Source organism: Hippocampus guttulatus, chromosome 18 (genome assembly GCF_054856545.1).
Source record: "Hippocampus guttulatus isolate MCC_2025c chromosome 18, RoL_Hgut_1.0, whole genome shotgun sequence".
Taxonomy (NCBI): Eukaryota; Metazoa; Chordata; class Actinopteri; order Syngnathiformes; family Syngnathidae; genus Hippocampus; species Hippocampus guttulatus.
Genome location: NC_141278.1, coordinates 6,477,777 through 6,494,980, shown reverse-complemented (window position 1 = coordinate 6,494,980; position 17,204 = coordinate 6,477,777). Strand labels below are relative to the sequence as shown.

The 17,204-nt window shown below is 42.6% G+C and overlaps 1 protein-coding gene across 2 annotated transcripts in view; it reads right to left on the bottom strand.

Annotated features, from left to right (window-relative positions):
- Positions 1 to 5,128: 5,128 nt before the first annotated feature.
- epha10 (EPH receptor A10) overlaps positions 5,129 to 17,204 on the bottom strand; it is a 111,564-nt gene continuing 99,488 nt past the window's right edge. Inside the window, exons 13-19 of one of the 2 annotated variants that reach the window (XM_086136032.1) lie at positions 14,657 to 14,718; positions 13,877 to 13,993; positions 12,233 to 12,319; positions 11,735 to 11,887; positions 8,924 to 9,114; positions 8,672 to 8,836; positions 5,129 to 7,964 (exon numbers count right to left, since the gene is read on the bottom strand). In XM_086136032.1, the coding sequence (XP_085992158.1) occupies positions 7,850 to 7,964; positions 8,672 to 8,836; positions 8,924 to 9,114; positions 11,735 to 11,887; positions 12,233 to 12,319; positions 13,877 to 13,993; positions 14,657 to 14,718 (890 nt within the window). In that variant the 3' untranslated portion in view covers positions 5,129 to 7,849. The remainder of the gene's footprint in view (positions 7,965 to 8,671; positions 8,837 to 8,923; positions 9,115 to 11,734; positions 11,888 to 12,232; positions 12,320 to 13,876; positions 13,994 to 14,656; positions 14,719 to 17,204) is intronic. The other variant, XM_086136031.1, reaches the window with a different exon arrangement.

The following is a 17,204-nucleotide window of genomic DNA, read 5'->3' as shown; positions in this document are numbered from 1 at the left end:
AGCTGAATATAGGTTATATAATGTAGGTTAACGAAAGCGATTAGGCCAACAGGTTTCTCTTACTACCGGTATGTATATTTGCTGCTCCCTACTGGCAATTTAAAATGCTCATTGAGTACCGACTGTAGATTTTATTTTATTCTCTCTATGAATGCAGTATTAATTCGTTTATTGTAAAAAAAAATATACATATATACCTGTATATAGATAAGAACAGAGAGAAGCAGCATATGCAGTTCATATTGGCGGATATTCAATTAAATCGGCAGCACACTTTCCTTGATCGAGCTTCTTGCAGATTCAGGTTATTGTACACTACTGCCACCTGATGGACAGCGTTGTCCATGACTTGGAACAAACCGACAAAAACATTGTTGTGGGACCCACAACAATGTTTTTGTGGGTACAGTCATCGTTGTCCAGGATTGTTTCATGAGATTATAGTAATAATAATAATGATAATAATGATGATGATAATAATAATAATTATAATCATAATAGTCATTATTCAAAAACAATATCAGATTTTCATTGGTTAATTTTCGATATTTAAAAACAAAAAGACTTTTCTTTTTATTTTACTATTATTGTACTTTCTTGAACAAAGGGGTAACAATCATTTTTTCCCCTGCGTGTGTAATGAGCGGTTTTGGAATTCAGGATGGAAATGGATCATGACAGAACATGACACCGTTTTCAGGCGCCACGCTATTGCCATCTTGTGGTCAGTATGAGAAATGCTGCTGGTGACAACTTCCGTAAATCCCAAATAGAGATACGGTACGTGCATCTGTGTCACGTGCGATCACATTCCAATGAAGGCTTTGCATAATATCACATTTCTTCAATATTGTGCTATCCCTAAATGGGTGGAAATTAAGTGATGTGTTGCAGTAAATGATATGTGGCATTTTTGTTTATTTTCTTAGATTTGCCATATTGTACTGTATAAGGATAGGATGAACAGATTGACTACGGTAGAAATACACAATTAATAAACATACTCCAAGTACATCTGGAGTACATCACCTGTTTCTGATTAGCAGTATAGATATTGAGTTGAATGGGCTATGCCACAGGTGTCAAACTCAAGGCCCGGGGGCCAAATCCAGCCCGCCACATCATTTTATGTGGCCCGCAAAAGCAAATCACGTGTGTCAATTTCCATGATCCTTGCTAAAATCTGCACCGAAATGTCGAATTGTCATGTGCAATAAAGAATGTTAAGATTTTGCACTAATTGTGTTAAATGTTAACACTCGCTGAAACAATAATTGAACAAATGATTACAGTTGATTTGACTGATTTCAAAACTGGTAATCCATCAATTTGTTGTGTACAAGTAATAATATCCAAACATTTATTTAGTGTCACTGTCGCAACAGCCCTCCGATGGGAGTCATAACCTCAAAGTGGCTCGCGACAAAAATGAGTTTGACACCCCTGGGCTATGCAGTAAATCGTACTGTTGAAGGTACCAGCACACGAAAAAATAAATGTACGTTTGCAGTACGCTGAAAATGGTGTGTTGAATATACGCAATTTGATTTTGGCAAGTGTTGCTGCATAAAATAAATTTATCTGGTCCAGAGAGATTTTTTTTTTCTTAAGTGGATGTATAGCCTACTTATTTAATGCGACAACTTGACATCATAAAATTGAGTAGATTCAACGTTTTTTTTTCTTTTTTCCCCCAGTGTTGTTCGAGGTGCTATGATTCAATTTTAATGGATGAAGTTAACGTCAACGAGATTCCCGTCGATGGAGTGTTGTAGTGATTTTAACGGCCACCGAGTGGCATTGTGGCACTGCCAAAACTTCCTCTGCTGTCTGTTTCTGCTTGACGGGTCGTTGGATTGCCAGTTCAACGCTGCTTTGGGAGCAACTTTGTGCAACAAGGGAAACAAAAAGCAGAATGGCACTTGCGTCCCCTGCTTTGAGATGACATGCGGTCTTGAATAACGGAGCTAACTAAAGGGGGAAATATCTATGATGGATGGTGCAGAAAAGCCATCATGGAGGACAGTGATAAATAGCCTGTGTAGTAAATGGCGTGACGCTGAGAGGTAACACACAAGCTATTAGATAGGGCCGCAAAGTGTTCTCAAGGAGAGTTTCGTGAGGCGTTCCAGACAGATGGGTGTTTAAACTGTCCAAAAAGCAAGATAGAAGCCGACGACACGGAGAGAAGTTGTCAGTGCGGTCACTTAGAGTTTAATCTTGGCTCAGTGGGAAGTTCAGATTTTGTCAGACTGAACCCACGCCGCCTCACATAAGTACATCTCAGCGGAGGGGATGCGGTGGGAAGCACCGAAGGCTTCAGGAGGAGGATTTGCAGACAATGACTTTTTTGCCACTCGGGCAAAGTGGCTGAGTGAAGCCAGGGAGAGACAAAGCCAGCCATAAGCTGGACCGGGGCCATGACAGAGCGAGGTGCTTTAAGATCAAGCTGTTAAAAAGCTCCGACGCTCTTCCTCCCTGAGGGGTTTGGTTTGCCTTTGGCTGCTTCCTTTCCTTCGTCAGCCCCCTCGCCACTTTGTTCCCTTCTCTCTTTTTCCCAGAGCACGTTCACACAAGAATGCATAACCTTCATCTGAAGCTTTTACACCTCGAAGAGTGTCACAATTTCTCACCTTCCATTTGCTTCTTCTGTCCCCCCCCCACCCCCACCCCGGTTTGTTTACTCACTTCCACCATAATGCGGGGATTAATTTCCAAAAGCCGATTTGAGCCGTGGCACGCTTCGGCAAAGAAAGGACAGGAACAACTCTACCGAGGGAAGTTTCCCCTTCAAAGTGGTTTAGAGGTGGACGGTTCAACCCTTTTTTATTGTGCTGGCTTTAATCTTCGCACAGAACCGAGGGAGAAAAAGGATGGCACCGGGGGATGAGAGAGGAATGGGGGCTCTCAAAACACAGCTGGGGAATCACTCTCGGGCCTCTTTAAATCCTTCCCTGACATTTCCTTCGCTCATATTCATCCGTTTTTCAATTATAACAATCTATTTCAGGACTTATTGTACGAATCAAAATGTCGGATACGATTAGAAAAATCGTGCCATCAATTGCAGAGCGCTTGAGACTCCAGCAACAAGTCATGAGAGGATGTGCAAGGGGGCAGATGTGCACATCGGTCCGTTTTCAAATCCGCTCATCCTCACCAGGGTGGCGGGCATGCTGGAGCCTATCCCGGCTGTCGTCGGGCAAGTTGCACATGTCAAATGTCAATTCGAAACATCTAGATGCAAAGGATAGAGTCTTCAGGGTCAAATATTGGTGCGCTTTATCGCTGAAATAAACTCACCTGTGGCTCAACTGACAGCCAGGGGAAAAAAATAACAACACGTTTTGTCAACCCTATTCAGGCTCCTGTTCCTGTTCATGCTAGAAATTACCTCATCCGACTAAAGAATCAAAAATATTGACATTTCGATTTGAGAATACATTTCCAAGCAGAAAGATCAATCGCAGGAAAATTAGTTTGACCCCCTCGCTTTAAAGCTCCACCCTGTTTATTTCAGTTTCTCTTAATCACATTGAATCGCTAATATAGTCGACAAATATATGATAAGCCTCAGATGTAAAGTAACCCAATCGTGGTTTTTTTTTTTTGCTGCCCGGAAAAGTTTCAATGCTACTTCGTCATGGTTCGCAAAGCATCGAGTGATGGCGAGGAAAGTTTTGATTGCGGGGGAGTTGCCGAAAGCGGCGCCCGGCGTTAGCTCGGAGATGAAACTCACTCCAATCCGCCATGCCAGTAAGACGGCGATATAAAAAGTATGGATTGCTGCCGCTGACACTCTGTTCGATAAAAAACAAACTAAATAAATAAATAAAAATAGAAGGAACAATCTCTTTTTCAAATCCCCGGTCAGAACACACACACACACACACACACACACACACACACACACACAAGGCGCACAGGCCCATAATGTTAAGCGCACACGCACACACACTGACCCATGTGAACGGGCTTGAAAGCATGCAGCGGCGCTCTCACGTCCGCACGCCCACACAATAGCCCACAGCAGTCCACCACGACGCTTGATTTGCATTTCGCAATAATTTCCCATACGCCTGGCGCTGGTCGAAGTGTGGGTGTTGCATAATCAAGTAGTAAGTAATATAACCCCGTTCCCCGAGCGAGCGACTTACTAAGTTCACATGTGAATGCGGCCAGAGTGTGAGAGAAGACCACAAACTTGCAAAAAGTAGCCTTGGCCAAGTAAGCGAAAGTTGAATTTGAGAGGGAATGGATTAAAGGCATTAACCTTGTAACAGATCCAAGCGCAAGCAGCTCAGGTAGACTTAATGAGAGAAGAATGAGTTGCTTCGGAAGGCCGTTGGCTTGTTAAGTAAAATGAAGAGCAGACTTTTAATTGGACGGGGAGTGGGAGGAAAGGGAATAAATAGAGTGCTCAAAGACAAATAAATCAGTCGGGTTCGTCAAAGTCCAAGAAAAGTTTTGTTTTCCATCTTTCATACAAGACTGTACATTGCTTGTACATTTCTGACTTGTATCAGTGTTTTTTTTTTTTAATGCTAGCTGCCTGAATGTCGCCGATGTAGATGAATTACATATAGTAGCTACCGTATTTGAGGATAAATGCCAAAAAATAAATCATGCCCCCTTTCGCTGAAGTGAAAGACAAACTAAAAGTGTAATTTGTTTCGACTAAATCTGCTAAAATTCCGTTTTCCATTTGATCTATTTGACAACGGAACCCACCCCCTCAGAGAGTTGCCCCTTCAATCTTTAATGATGGTTCGAATGGCAAAATGTCGGCTCTGAAATGACAAAAACAATTGAGGGTAAACTCACACTTGGTGAATCCAAACCCTGCTCCATAATACATGTAGCCTCCGACAAACGATAGCCCGCGGTTAGCTAAGCTAACATCAGTATGTTGCAGTGACATGTGACCAACTTATTGTTCGGTCAAGACGGCAGTCCTCGATTTACGGACTCTAAACTGGTCAAACAGTTTGAACCGGCCCTTTTTCCCCTTCCCTTAATTTAAAGGTCATCTGATGCATTGTGCGTTTGAGGTCTTATGTTCTCCTATGTTCTCTCCAACACTTCAAAATGTTCACGCAGCAGTGGAGAACTGCCGCGGATCGACGTTTCCAAATGAAAGATGCATTTACTTACATTGGGAGATTTTTTAATAACACAGTTCATAACTGGAACAGCCATTAGAATTTCTTCCAATGGGTAAAAATCATCAAAAACTACCGCCCCCCAAACCCCAAAAAACTTTTTTTGTTTTAAATACTCCAAACACCAGAGGTTGTTGGCCACGGCCCTAAATTCAAACAAATCACCCCATACACAGTGAGCAGATATTATATTCAACACATTGTTCTTCAAACAAATTATAAAAATAGATTTAGCATTTTCAAGTACATATTTACAGTATTAAACATATCGTGGTACGAGACGGGCAAAGAGAGGGTCACAAACGCTTGACATTTCATTCATTGTGACAACACGTTCCTATCGTTATTTTTCTGTGCGCGAATGCACAAGGGTGCATTTGATTTCTCCAAGTGTGTGTGTGTGTGTGTGTATGTGCGTGTGCGATAGCAACCGCAAACTGCCTTTCTTCCTATTTCACCGCGAACCGTCGAACAATGGTGAGGCCTTGCAATCGACCGACGAAACGAAAAGTCGATCATTTGCCAGCTGCCCCGCCTGAGTTGCTTTTGTTTTCCACAATTACTAAGAGAGAGACGACGGACGTGAAGAAGCAGAACCACGCGAACTGTATTCCGTCGCAAATACAAACTGGTTACATGACGTCCGATCAAAAAATGGTCATCAACTAACGCCTCGCTAAATGCTCTCTTACCAATCTGCTGTAATGACTTTGTCAAGACGACGGGGGCAGATCACTGCACACCAACACTCAACAGTAATGGGGAAAAAAAACTAAAAGGCGCACCTAAAAGCCTTCCACTTAAAAGCTCACAGTGCGCCTTAAAATCCGATGCGCCTTGTGTATGGTCATTACGGTAATATTTTGACCCCAAAATGGCTCTTTGCTCGAGACGTGCTGAGAACACAGAGTTCAAACTTACGGCGATCGGTTACGCAGTTGAACACGGAAATAGAGCAGCGGCAAGAGAGTTCAACGTTAACGAGTCAATGTTATAAACCTGCTGTTGGTTAAGTGAACTGGGTCGCAGATTTATTTAAAGTTTTACTGACATCTGATCGTTCTGTTGACGTTTCCTTGAGTCTAGCTCCATCTAGTGGATGCATTGCAGATTGCGTCTTATAATGCGGTGCACCCAATGTATGAAAAAAAAGACAAAATAGGCCATTCATTGAAGGTGCGCCTCATAATCCACTGCGCCTTTTAGTGTGGAAAATACAAAAGGATGAGAAACAAAAAGAATATCGTGATGACGTTCTAATACTGAATATACACACCCAACACATCTGATGATAACAGACTAACTGTTCATGAATACACAGATACTGTGTGCAGACAGCAGACATTGGCAGTCCCGTACGAAACCTGTTCAACATGAGCGTCGCAGAATTAGCAAACTCACGTTTTCATTTATATTAAATACCAAACCCCAAACCAACCTCTGCTTTTATAGTGATCTCTCGAGGTTCCCGCTCCACAAATAAATATGAGATTTGGGTCATCTTCCAGAGTTGACCTGAGTTTGACAGAGAGTACGCGGTAGCGAGCGAGAACGTTGGGAGGGGGAAGATTACAAGATGGCATCCGGGCGAAAGGGGAAAATGAAATAGTTCATTTGCACGTTGAAGACAGCTTGACAGAAAAGAAACCAGGACGAGTGAAAGAGACCAGCGACATTAAGTTAAGGGTGATCAAACACACAACTCGTTCACCAGACATGGCCCGACAGCTATTTTTTCGTCCATCAGTCCAAAAAAATAAAAATAAAGAATTATCAGGCCGATATTCCTGAAAGTTCATTCTATCAATCCCCAGGCTTGATCTCGATTTAAGATTCAGCACACTTTACTCTTGTAGTACATCATCCCTTCATTCATTTCAAGTGTTTTTACAGGCCTCATTCAAATAAAAAAAATTCTAACTTGTCAGCTCCCCCCGCCTCCTTTTTTTTTTTTTTGCATGGGACAGCTCAGACTTTATAACTATTGGCAGCCACAGCACCGGGTGTGTGGATTACAAGCCTGCCATTTTAAAAAATATTCAGACATATCCCCTCACCATCTGATATGAAAATCACTTCTGGCATCGTGATGTTAGTTCACATCCTTAGATGATGTCCCTTCGTATTCCAAGTGGGATCAGACGGCGGGGAAGTGTCTTTGCCCGTTTTGACGCGAGGCCAGTAAACGGTACCAAAAATAAATAAATAAAATAAAATAAATAAAATAATTGTGGTAAAGGGGCTGGGAGTGGTCCAGTAACCTTTTGGAGTCCCTTCTCTACAGCTCCCCCCCGCAGCTCAGAGGTCATCATTTTGGAAGAGACTTTCTCTCTATCGTCTTCACGCACCGATTCCGAAACGGGACGATTTCGCTGACACAGTTTTTGAAGGTCAAAGTGCAAAAAAAAAAAAGTCACATGACATCACTCTTCTGCCACCCCACCCCCAACCACCAGAGGGACTGATGCTCATCTCTGAGGGCCTTCGCAGCACAAAGAACGGAAGGAATTTCGGAAGGCATGAGGAAGAATGCAGGAAAGAGGAAGAAATAGAGGAGCGCAAGGTCCTTTTCTCTGTTCTTCGCTCGGAAAGGGAAAGACAGTCTCGCTTGCCTCATCCACACCCTCGTCCTCCGCCATCTGCATGTACGTGTCAGCCTGCGGGCAAGCAGCGCCTTCGGCCGGCTGTTACACTTGCACGCCGCGCCCGTGCATTTGGATGACCTGGGCTCTTAGGGTCTGGATGGCAGCCAGGATCAACTTCTGGTGCTCCAGGGAGGTGATGCCAAGACTCAGGACATCTCTGCAAACATACAGTTTCACTTTTGTCCAAGATTTCTTCACACAATATCTCAAATTGGGAAACAATAAACGGACGGACGGAAAGGAAGGACGTGAGGAATAATGATTTCCAACCTCGATGCAGGTGACATACAGTGAAACTCCTCTACAACGAAATCATGTTTGCAGCAAGACATTTTTCACAACAGGGGTTTTTTCCACTGTAGCAAATTTGATCTCAGATGTAAACACACACACACACACACAAACGTATGTGTACCCTTTAATTTTATTCCAATAGTGTCCGTTTTGTAGCCATTTTAGCAATGCAACGTTGTTGCTGCATCTGAAACTAACAATAACAAATACTTCCTGGACTACCGCCCATGTGTAAACCAGTGTGGTGGTTGCTGTTGCCGTTTCCGAACGAAGCAGTAGAGGTCACTGTTGGATTAGACTTCGTTGTAGTGAATCTCGTCACGAGGCAAGAGCAGAGAAAAAGATTTCGTGTAACGCAACAGGGATTTTTTTTCATTGTATGGGGGGCAGGAGAGTGGGAATGGTGTTAATGCATGAATATTTTTTCATACTAGGGGCTATTTTCACCCATGTAGGTTTCGTTGTAGAGGAGTGTCACTGTATAGTGACGGACCACTTCAATAACTCCAGAGAGCAAGACAAAGTTAAAACTCGAAGGTCACCGTGAGAAAGTTTTGCAGAGCTACTCACTGTACGGTCATTCGCGCCACCGACTCCAAATAGCAGTAGCCCGCGGCAGTGAAGTTGTCCTTGTATCGGCCCATGTCTACAGCATCCAGCCACTCGCCTACCGAGTTAAACGACGGGAAGGTGGGTATCGGTCTTTCTGACAGTGTTATGGAGGAACTCAGGGTTCTAGAAGAAGAGCGGGAAAGGGGGTTTTATGAGTATCCCCGGGGTGAAAGCAAATGGCGGAGAGATTCGGATGACGGGGGCTGTGACCTTCGTGCCAACGTGGAGGAGCCGATGCCGTCGGGCGAGCGGATGCTCTTGCTCAGCGCCGAATGGATCTGACTGAAGGTGGGTCTCTCTGTTCTCTCCTTCTGCCAACAGTCGAGCATCAACTGGTGCAAATGTGTCGGGCAGTTGACCGGCGCGGGCAGCCGGAAGCCGTCCTCGATGGCCTTGATCACCTATGGCCGGGAAAACAAAAAGGCAAAACCAATTTGATCGGTTGCGGTGGAACGTGAAACAAATGGAGAAATGTCCCAAAGATTCCATTGATCTGCTCCGATGTAGAAATGTGGATATGCGTGGCAAAGTCCTTGCTTTGAAACGTTTCTGTCATTGTTATTGCCTTGAGTAGCAGACTGAGCAAAAATCATTCCCTGGAAGGGAAATAAAGATTAGTAATTCACGCACCACTTACCCTTAAAGACGGTGTCACACTGGCTGGGGTTTTCACAGCATTACGCTATTTACACTCAACCACTACATCATTTACCGGTACAAGCGCTTCAGAATATAATGAGGTCTCATACAAAAAGCTGTATGAACTGAGTTTTTATTTGGATGTTTAGACCACCCACGAGCATTGCATAGATTTAAATTTAATTACGCAGATTGACTTTAACGCTTTTTTTTCCCTAGCTGCTCTTTCACATTGCCTGTTTCAAGACCAAGTATTCGGCATCTCTCTCGTAGGGTCGAATGGCAATTATTCTTGTTTGCGTCTGTTGGAGACTTATTATTATTATTTTTTTAAATATACAGTATAAAGTAAGCAAATGATGCAGGGCACCTCTTCACGACTGCAATATATTAGAAAGTCATAAAGCGGTACCTCTACTTACGAAGGTAATTGGTTCTGGAAGAAATTTCTTAAGTAGAAAATTTGGTAAGTAGAGACGCGTTTTCCATGTAAATGCCCTAATCCGTTCCAAGCCCCCCAAAATTCTGACATAAATGTTTTCTAAAGCATAAAAATGTATCAAAATATGTAACAAACAATAAAAGAGAGTTGTGCATAATCTATCTATCTACACACATACGGTAGAAATGCCTCTCAGCCAATGGGATGCCAGGAAGATGCTCGGTAATAGCCAATGGCAGAGCAGCTACAAGAATGTTGTGTTCAGGAAACTCGGAGCTGCGAATAGAAGCCCATACTGTATTTTCACCTTTCGTATCTTGAAATTTCTTTCGTAACGAGAGGCAATATTTTCCAGTTGAGACGTTTCGTAACTTGAAAACTTCGTATGAAGAGACGTTCATAAGTAGAGGTTGAATGAAAGCCTCCCCGGATCTAAGTGATCTATCACTGCATTACGGGGATATATATTTTCCTCGAAAAGATAAGCCAAATATTAATTTTGGCATCGGCCTTTGTGAGCTACTTTCATAAAGCTCTGCTGTCACCTCTGTCAAACAGGAGAGTATGATCACGTCCCTGTAGACTTACTCAATGGTCCTTTCAACTCCATCTAACTAACGCTGTTCCCATTCAGCCTATCACCACACTGGGGGATTTCATCTTATCTATCCCGCTGTTGAATCACTCTTAAAAATTACAGTCAGCCCGAAAGGAGGAAATAAAAAGGGTATACTCATAAAAAATGACATCTACCAGCTGCATTATTTGTTAAAACACACTCTCTCTTCTCTCCATCTTGCCCAATCTCCTCCCCCTATTCGGCTGCTTAAGCTCCCCGCCTCTCTAAAGAGCATTCATAAAATGCTTTTCAGCATTTGACATTTTCCATTTAATCAAAGCCAGCGAAGTAAAGGGCACAATGAATTACAGGTGGACAGGCCAACCAACAATCCCGTTACGATATCATGTATCAATTCAACGCGGATGAATATCCCCGGCCGCTCGACAAGTTTGACCTTTGACCCCCCGCCCCCAGCGCAAATGGAAAGTTTGATAATGCACGCCAGATTGAAAGGAAACTTTGTGATGCTTGGTGAAAGGGGTACTGAAAAAAAATGCTGCTTATCTCATGCAAATTAATTCTGGACGTTAAAAATTGGAGCACGATAATAACGGTTAGCTTTTTTTTCCCCCAGCCAGCGCCTGCATATTGGATACATATTATGCTGACTGCAATTTGCACGCCCATTAGGACGATAGATCATTTGGATTGTATCTTCATTTGCGTTTGAATCGTTGCTATTTTTGTCTTAGATGACAATAAATGATTGAGGACTAGCTTCGACTAGAAAGTAAAATAAAAGCATTTTAAAGAGCAAGAAGTGAAGCGAGCCTCTCACTTTACTTGCAAAATAAGAGCAGCGGCGAGAGTCCTATAGTGCAAAATAGAAAAAAAAATGCCCTGCATTTTCCAGAAGACGCTGAATGTAAAAGAGGGATTTTCGGGACTTTTTAAGAACAGGATGGCATTTGGAGGAGGGACAGGCGGAGGCCAATGGAAGGAGGTCACCGCTTCCTTTGGAGAAAACAGGATTGGTTATGGAGCTGATGCAGACTTAAACTGGGGGGGGCTTAGGCCTTGAAAAAGCTTTCAGAGCCACTGCAGCTTCTTTACTTTCTGTTCATAAGATCCAAGCTGGCTACGGACGCAGCGTTCGTCGAAGCAGATGGAGGTGACCAATAAAAATAGAGTGAGTAAAAAGCCATGTGTTCTCACTACGACTTCATCTGGGAAGAACGCAAATCCAAAATGGACATTTTTGTGTGTGTGTTTTTTTCTAACGAAAGCGAAATGCCGTTACTCTTCATATAACATCAGACTCGATTACTTCAATCAATGGGATGGATAATGACCAGAGATTAGGAATGAATGCACTTACATCTTGGTTGCCCATATCCCAGTAGGGTCTCTCCCCGTAGGACATGACCTCCCACATGACGATACCAAAGCTCCAGACATCTGAGGCGGAGGAAAAACGATGGTACTGGATGGCTTCCGGAGCGGTCCACAGCACCACACTCTTCCCTCCGTGCTATTCAGTCAGAAAAGGGACAACAAGATAAGAGGGTGCACAGAGTTCACCCTTAATACATCTTCTTTGGAAAGCTTTCGACATGCGGCGTGTTCCGGAAAATCCGAAATCAAAAGTCACCTCCGGCTAAACCGCACAGTGCAGAAAAGCTGACCGTTTTCATGATGGTAAAATCGTGTGACCTCAAACAAACCTGACAGCTTAATGATTTGATCCAAATCTCATTAAAAAAATAATAAAATATATAATATATCTGGCGCGCAAGCGTGATCTGAGGGTGGTTTAATGAGCTCCATATTGATGAAAAAATAAATAAATAAAACGTGATGCATGAGGTTTTCTTACAAGTGTTGTGTAGATCGCCTCGATCTTGTCCTCTTGAAGAGGTCGGAAGCCGGACACTTTGCAGCCCAGGTTTGCATTAACCAAAACCTACACGCCAGGCACACAAAAATACATGCGCGATGCTGTCAACGACAGTTCGCATTTCAAGCGAGGGTAACACAAACTTCTCTCAAATGTGTACTTTTCCAATGTAGTACTTTTACTCTAGTGTCCTTTACATCTGTGATTAAAAACTAAATGGGTCGGGACCCATTTTGGGTGGGTCGCGGACAGCTCGTACAAATACAATGCAGCTAAGTACAGTGGTACCTCTACTTATGAAATTGATTGGTTCTGGAAGAAATTTTTGAACTAGAAAATTTTGTAAGTAGAGACGTGTTTTCCATGTAAATGCTCTAATCCGTTCCAAGCCCCCCCCAAAACTCAGACAAATATTTTCTAAAGCATAAAAATGCATCAAAATATGTAACAAATACATGTTATAATTAGATTACTGCACAATAAATGAGAGTTGTGCTTAATGTAAAAAACAAAGAATAAAGTGAAGAATAAAAATGATGGTCATTTAACTTTTAACTGCATCCTCATCGTTTTTTTTGCCCTCTTTAGGTCATGTTCTCTCTCACAAGTGGTTTTTGCCTGGCCTTTTGTCACAAACCGATCCAAGGACATTTGCTTTTGTCAGCTTTTAACAATCCTTCGAAAATGTCCAAGGCAAACATGAGCGTAGTGAGCGATCGCCCGACTGGTGAACACTTTTTCTGGGGGATTTACATTTACGTAAAACTATCGGAACGCCTCATGGCCCGAGGGGTGGATGACGAGGACGCTACATAGACATGTACCTATCCATCTACGCACATAGACACATTCGGTAGAGGTCCCTCTGAGCCAATGGGATGCCAGGAAGATGCTCGGTCACAGCCAATGGCAGAGCAGCTCCAAGTATGTTGCGTTCAGGAAACTCAGAGCTGCGACTAGCAGCCCACACTGTATTTTTTTTACCTTTCGTATCTTGAACTGTCTTTTGTAACAAGAGACAATATTTTCCTGTTGAGGTGTTTCGTAACTTGAAAATTTAATATGAAGAGATGTTGCTAAGTAGAGGTACCACTGCATTTTGGCTCGCAGATTTCCTTGCTAGCCAAATGTGCTTTTGGTTTGACGTCAAACTCATTTTGTTTAAAGTGTAACAGACAGGACAAGTGCTTTCAGATGCTATTTTTAAACAAACAAACAAAAAAGATTTAGTGTTCTTCAGGGGCAACACTGCGCATTAAGTCTGAGTTAATTTACGAGGTGAAACGATATCCCTACAAAGGTGGGCCAAACTCCAGTTGGACTGTTTGTTTCCAAAGCAAGCGCGATGAGAGCACTTGCAGTTTAGACAGCCTGGCTCCTCTTTAAGGAGGCACAAACTGACAGAGCAAATCCTCACGACAAAATGATTTTGACAGCATTGTCTTGTCATTTTCAGCTTCGCGTATTCCTCAAATAAGCCACTGACAAATGACTGTCAAAAACGGTCGGAGACGAGGACAAATTGTGTTCTCGGAGCCTGCCAACGGAAAAGCGAGCTTGAGACATACATCAACGTACACGCTGTACTCTATTACTACCCACCGCGCCGCCCTGCTCTCTTACCTTGTGTGCAGCCAGGCGTTTGTGAACAAAGCCCATTTCGGCGAGGTACTTCATCCCCGATGCCACACCAGTCAGCATATCCATCAGCTGCATTACGCTCAACTGACCCTCATGTTTCTGTGATTTTGAGCGTTCAAAAAAAAGGGAAAGGACGGCGTGAAAAAGAGTTGGAAAGAAACCAGGAAGGCCGAAAGCTTCCTGCTTTGGTGTTGATTCACAAGAAGTGACCCATTTGTTACGATGGTTTTATGTTGCACTCAAACGGATGTATTGTTTTCATTTGGGGATTAAAAAAAAAAAACAACAACCCCCCCACCCAAAACCCAAGGAGGGCCATTAATTCAGATCATTATGAGCCACGCTGTGTTAGTTCAGAGAGCAGAAGACCACAGTGGCAGCTTCTAGCATCTTGAAACAAAAACACCCCATTTGTGTGTAATCATGAATATTTTTCATGATACGTTAACAAGCATGCTGGCCTTGGAATGGTGAAAAAAAAAAAGGGGGGGTGAATTTATATTTGAGCAAAAAATGTATCTTAACTAGCCGCTACGCTATTAGCATTGGTAGTGAAGATTATGTTGGCACGTCTAATTAATGTCGACGTGGTGAATAAAAGTTGATTAAGTACATTTCGATATCACCGAGATGATGCTACGTCGTTGCTCCCAACACAGATCAGTCAATCACAATCGCTATAATTAGAGTTAGCCTGTTTGTTTTGTTTCCACTCTGCTGGTTTTATGTTCGGAATGCCTGAATGTAAATGCACCGACTTACCCTAAGGAAGGAATCCAAGGCCCCATTAGACATGCTCTCCACGATGATCATCATGGTGTTACCTGAACACAAACAAAAACGGGACATATTAAACGGAGATTGAATGCCGAGAGGGAAAACGGTACATACCGTAAGTGGAGTAATAGAGACACAGGCAAAGAGGAGAGAATAAAGTGAGGCGAGTCAGTCCTCTTGGCAAGCACCGCAGGATTTGTGGCAAAACCATTCTTCACTCAGTGAACTGTGGCGAAGCTGGAAGAACCTGCGTGCTGCCCTGGCTGTCTCAGCAAGTTTAAGCACCCTTAAACACTCACTCGACATCCGCACGCACACGTGTACGCGCACACAGACACACACACACACGATCCAACAAGGTCCAGGTGCTTGTTCCTGTACATTACATGCATTACATCCACGCACTGCACATCTAAAAAGAGGGAAGCAGCGGTCCAGCGCTGCTTTGAAAGACATGAAATAGGGACGAGACAGTAAAAGAGGTCAAAAGGGGGGCGGGATTATTAATACTGTATGTCTGTAAACTAAAATTCTATCACTGACCGCTATAAACTATTCAGCACACTATTTAGTAGTAGTATTTAGTCGTGTGTGCGTGTGTATCTTGTCATGGAATCTTGTGTGTGTGTGTGTATTTATTTTTGTATGTACATTACGTCATCGCTTCTACTTCAAAATATAAATGATCCCCTAATGTGACCAACACTTTGATTAATCACAAGGTGCTTGGAACCGTCACATTTTCTAGAGATACGCCATGTTTACAAGCGTCTGCATTGTTTGAGACACAATCTCATCCTGCTGGCCATAGATAGTTATTTTTCCAATTATTTTTTTTACTTTTTGCGTGAAGATGCCAGAAGTAGGAATGACTGAATGAATGAATAGCCAGAGGCATTGGCAATGGTGCATTGCCATTCAAATAAAAGTTGCAACAAACTGCCTTAATTGGCTTTTCTGCTCAGGCTATTAGTTTAGTTTTGATCCGTCCTCCTCTCTCATCAAATTGTATAACGATTGTTATTAGGTTCTCGGCTCCACCGTATTCACTGCAGGTACACTATCGTGTGTGTGTGTGTGTGTGTGTGTGTGGTAACGATTGAAATAATCTGTCATAAAATTTTAAAGTGCATAATTTCATAAACACCAATGCTGTCAATACACAATATAGAAATTTGCTCCATAAAACCTCCTTTGGGATTTCCTGAGAGTTAGTTTTAAAACAAATTGAGTTGAATTTAAGCAAACCTTTTTAGATTGTAGCCTCTTGCCATTTGTTCAAACCTGCAGATACTTTGCGTGGCTCAATTTTAAAACACAGACACATGCCCGCAGGTACGCACGGGCGCGCACACAATTTTAAGGATGAACCACCAATATGATCTCCAATTAACAACTCAACGATCCTGTTTTTAGGGATTTAAAAGTCGCGTTGAGTATGCAAGGATGTCAGTATTCTGCAAGAGCACACGCAATACGGGGTTTTCCAAGTCATCTTTCATTCGCGGTGTCTATACCTTGAACATTTCATCAGATGAAAAAGGTCGAGCTATGCTACACCTGGAAAGGCATAATTGGATCATACGTCTCCAGATCACGGCGACTTGGCCGGCAAAGAAGCAGTCATTGCAGACAAGGTCGTAAATAGCTGCCGGCAATCAGCAAATGTATGTGGCGCCACTTTTACCGCAACGGGTTCCTCTGAGGTTCCCCTCAAAAAGGTAAGAAAACAACTTATGACATTTCCTTTGATCCTATTACGTTTAATATCGGCGCTGTTTGGGAAAACGGCGGAGTAAACAGGTCACGAGTGCTTTTCCATCTACGGTAAATGACGTCCATGCTCCTATTGGGGCAATTGGATGGTGTACAGTAGAAACCTTTTCGCAATAATTTAATAACAGAGTTATTAAAATGATTAATTCGAGATCTAATTGTGCACCTAATCCACATTTTACATGAGTGCATTCACCTTACTGACTTATTTACTTAATATATAATTGACCGTATTTTCCGCACTAAAAGGCGCACCTTATATTTTATATTTATATTTATTTATATACTTTCTCCCTTTGATAATTTTGCTGCTGTAATTTGGGAATTTCTCCATTGTGAGAAAAATAAAGGTTTTCTGATCTTAAAAGCATTCAATTTTCTCAAAAGCCGTCAGAGTGCCTTATAAATCCAATGCGGATTCTATATGGATCGATATTCGGATTTCTTGGACGTAGTATTTGAAATGTTCTGTAAAGCGCTTTGTTACGGCTGCATGCCATTATCTGCCAGGTGTTTATTTCACGATATTATTGTGGTTATTGACGAGATAAATGTACTTTAGGGTTATTTTTATTTACAAAAACAAACAAAAGAAATTGAACGATCAAGAGGAGAACTACAAAATGGCTGTTATGAGCCTCATTTGTCTGCGTAAGTATATTTACTGACGTGTTTGCTCTGCTAATGACTTTCATGTTAGCAGTACTTAGTCTTGTCACACCGGGTGATTCATCGCCAAACGGCATGTGCGTGTACT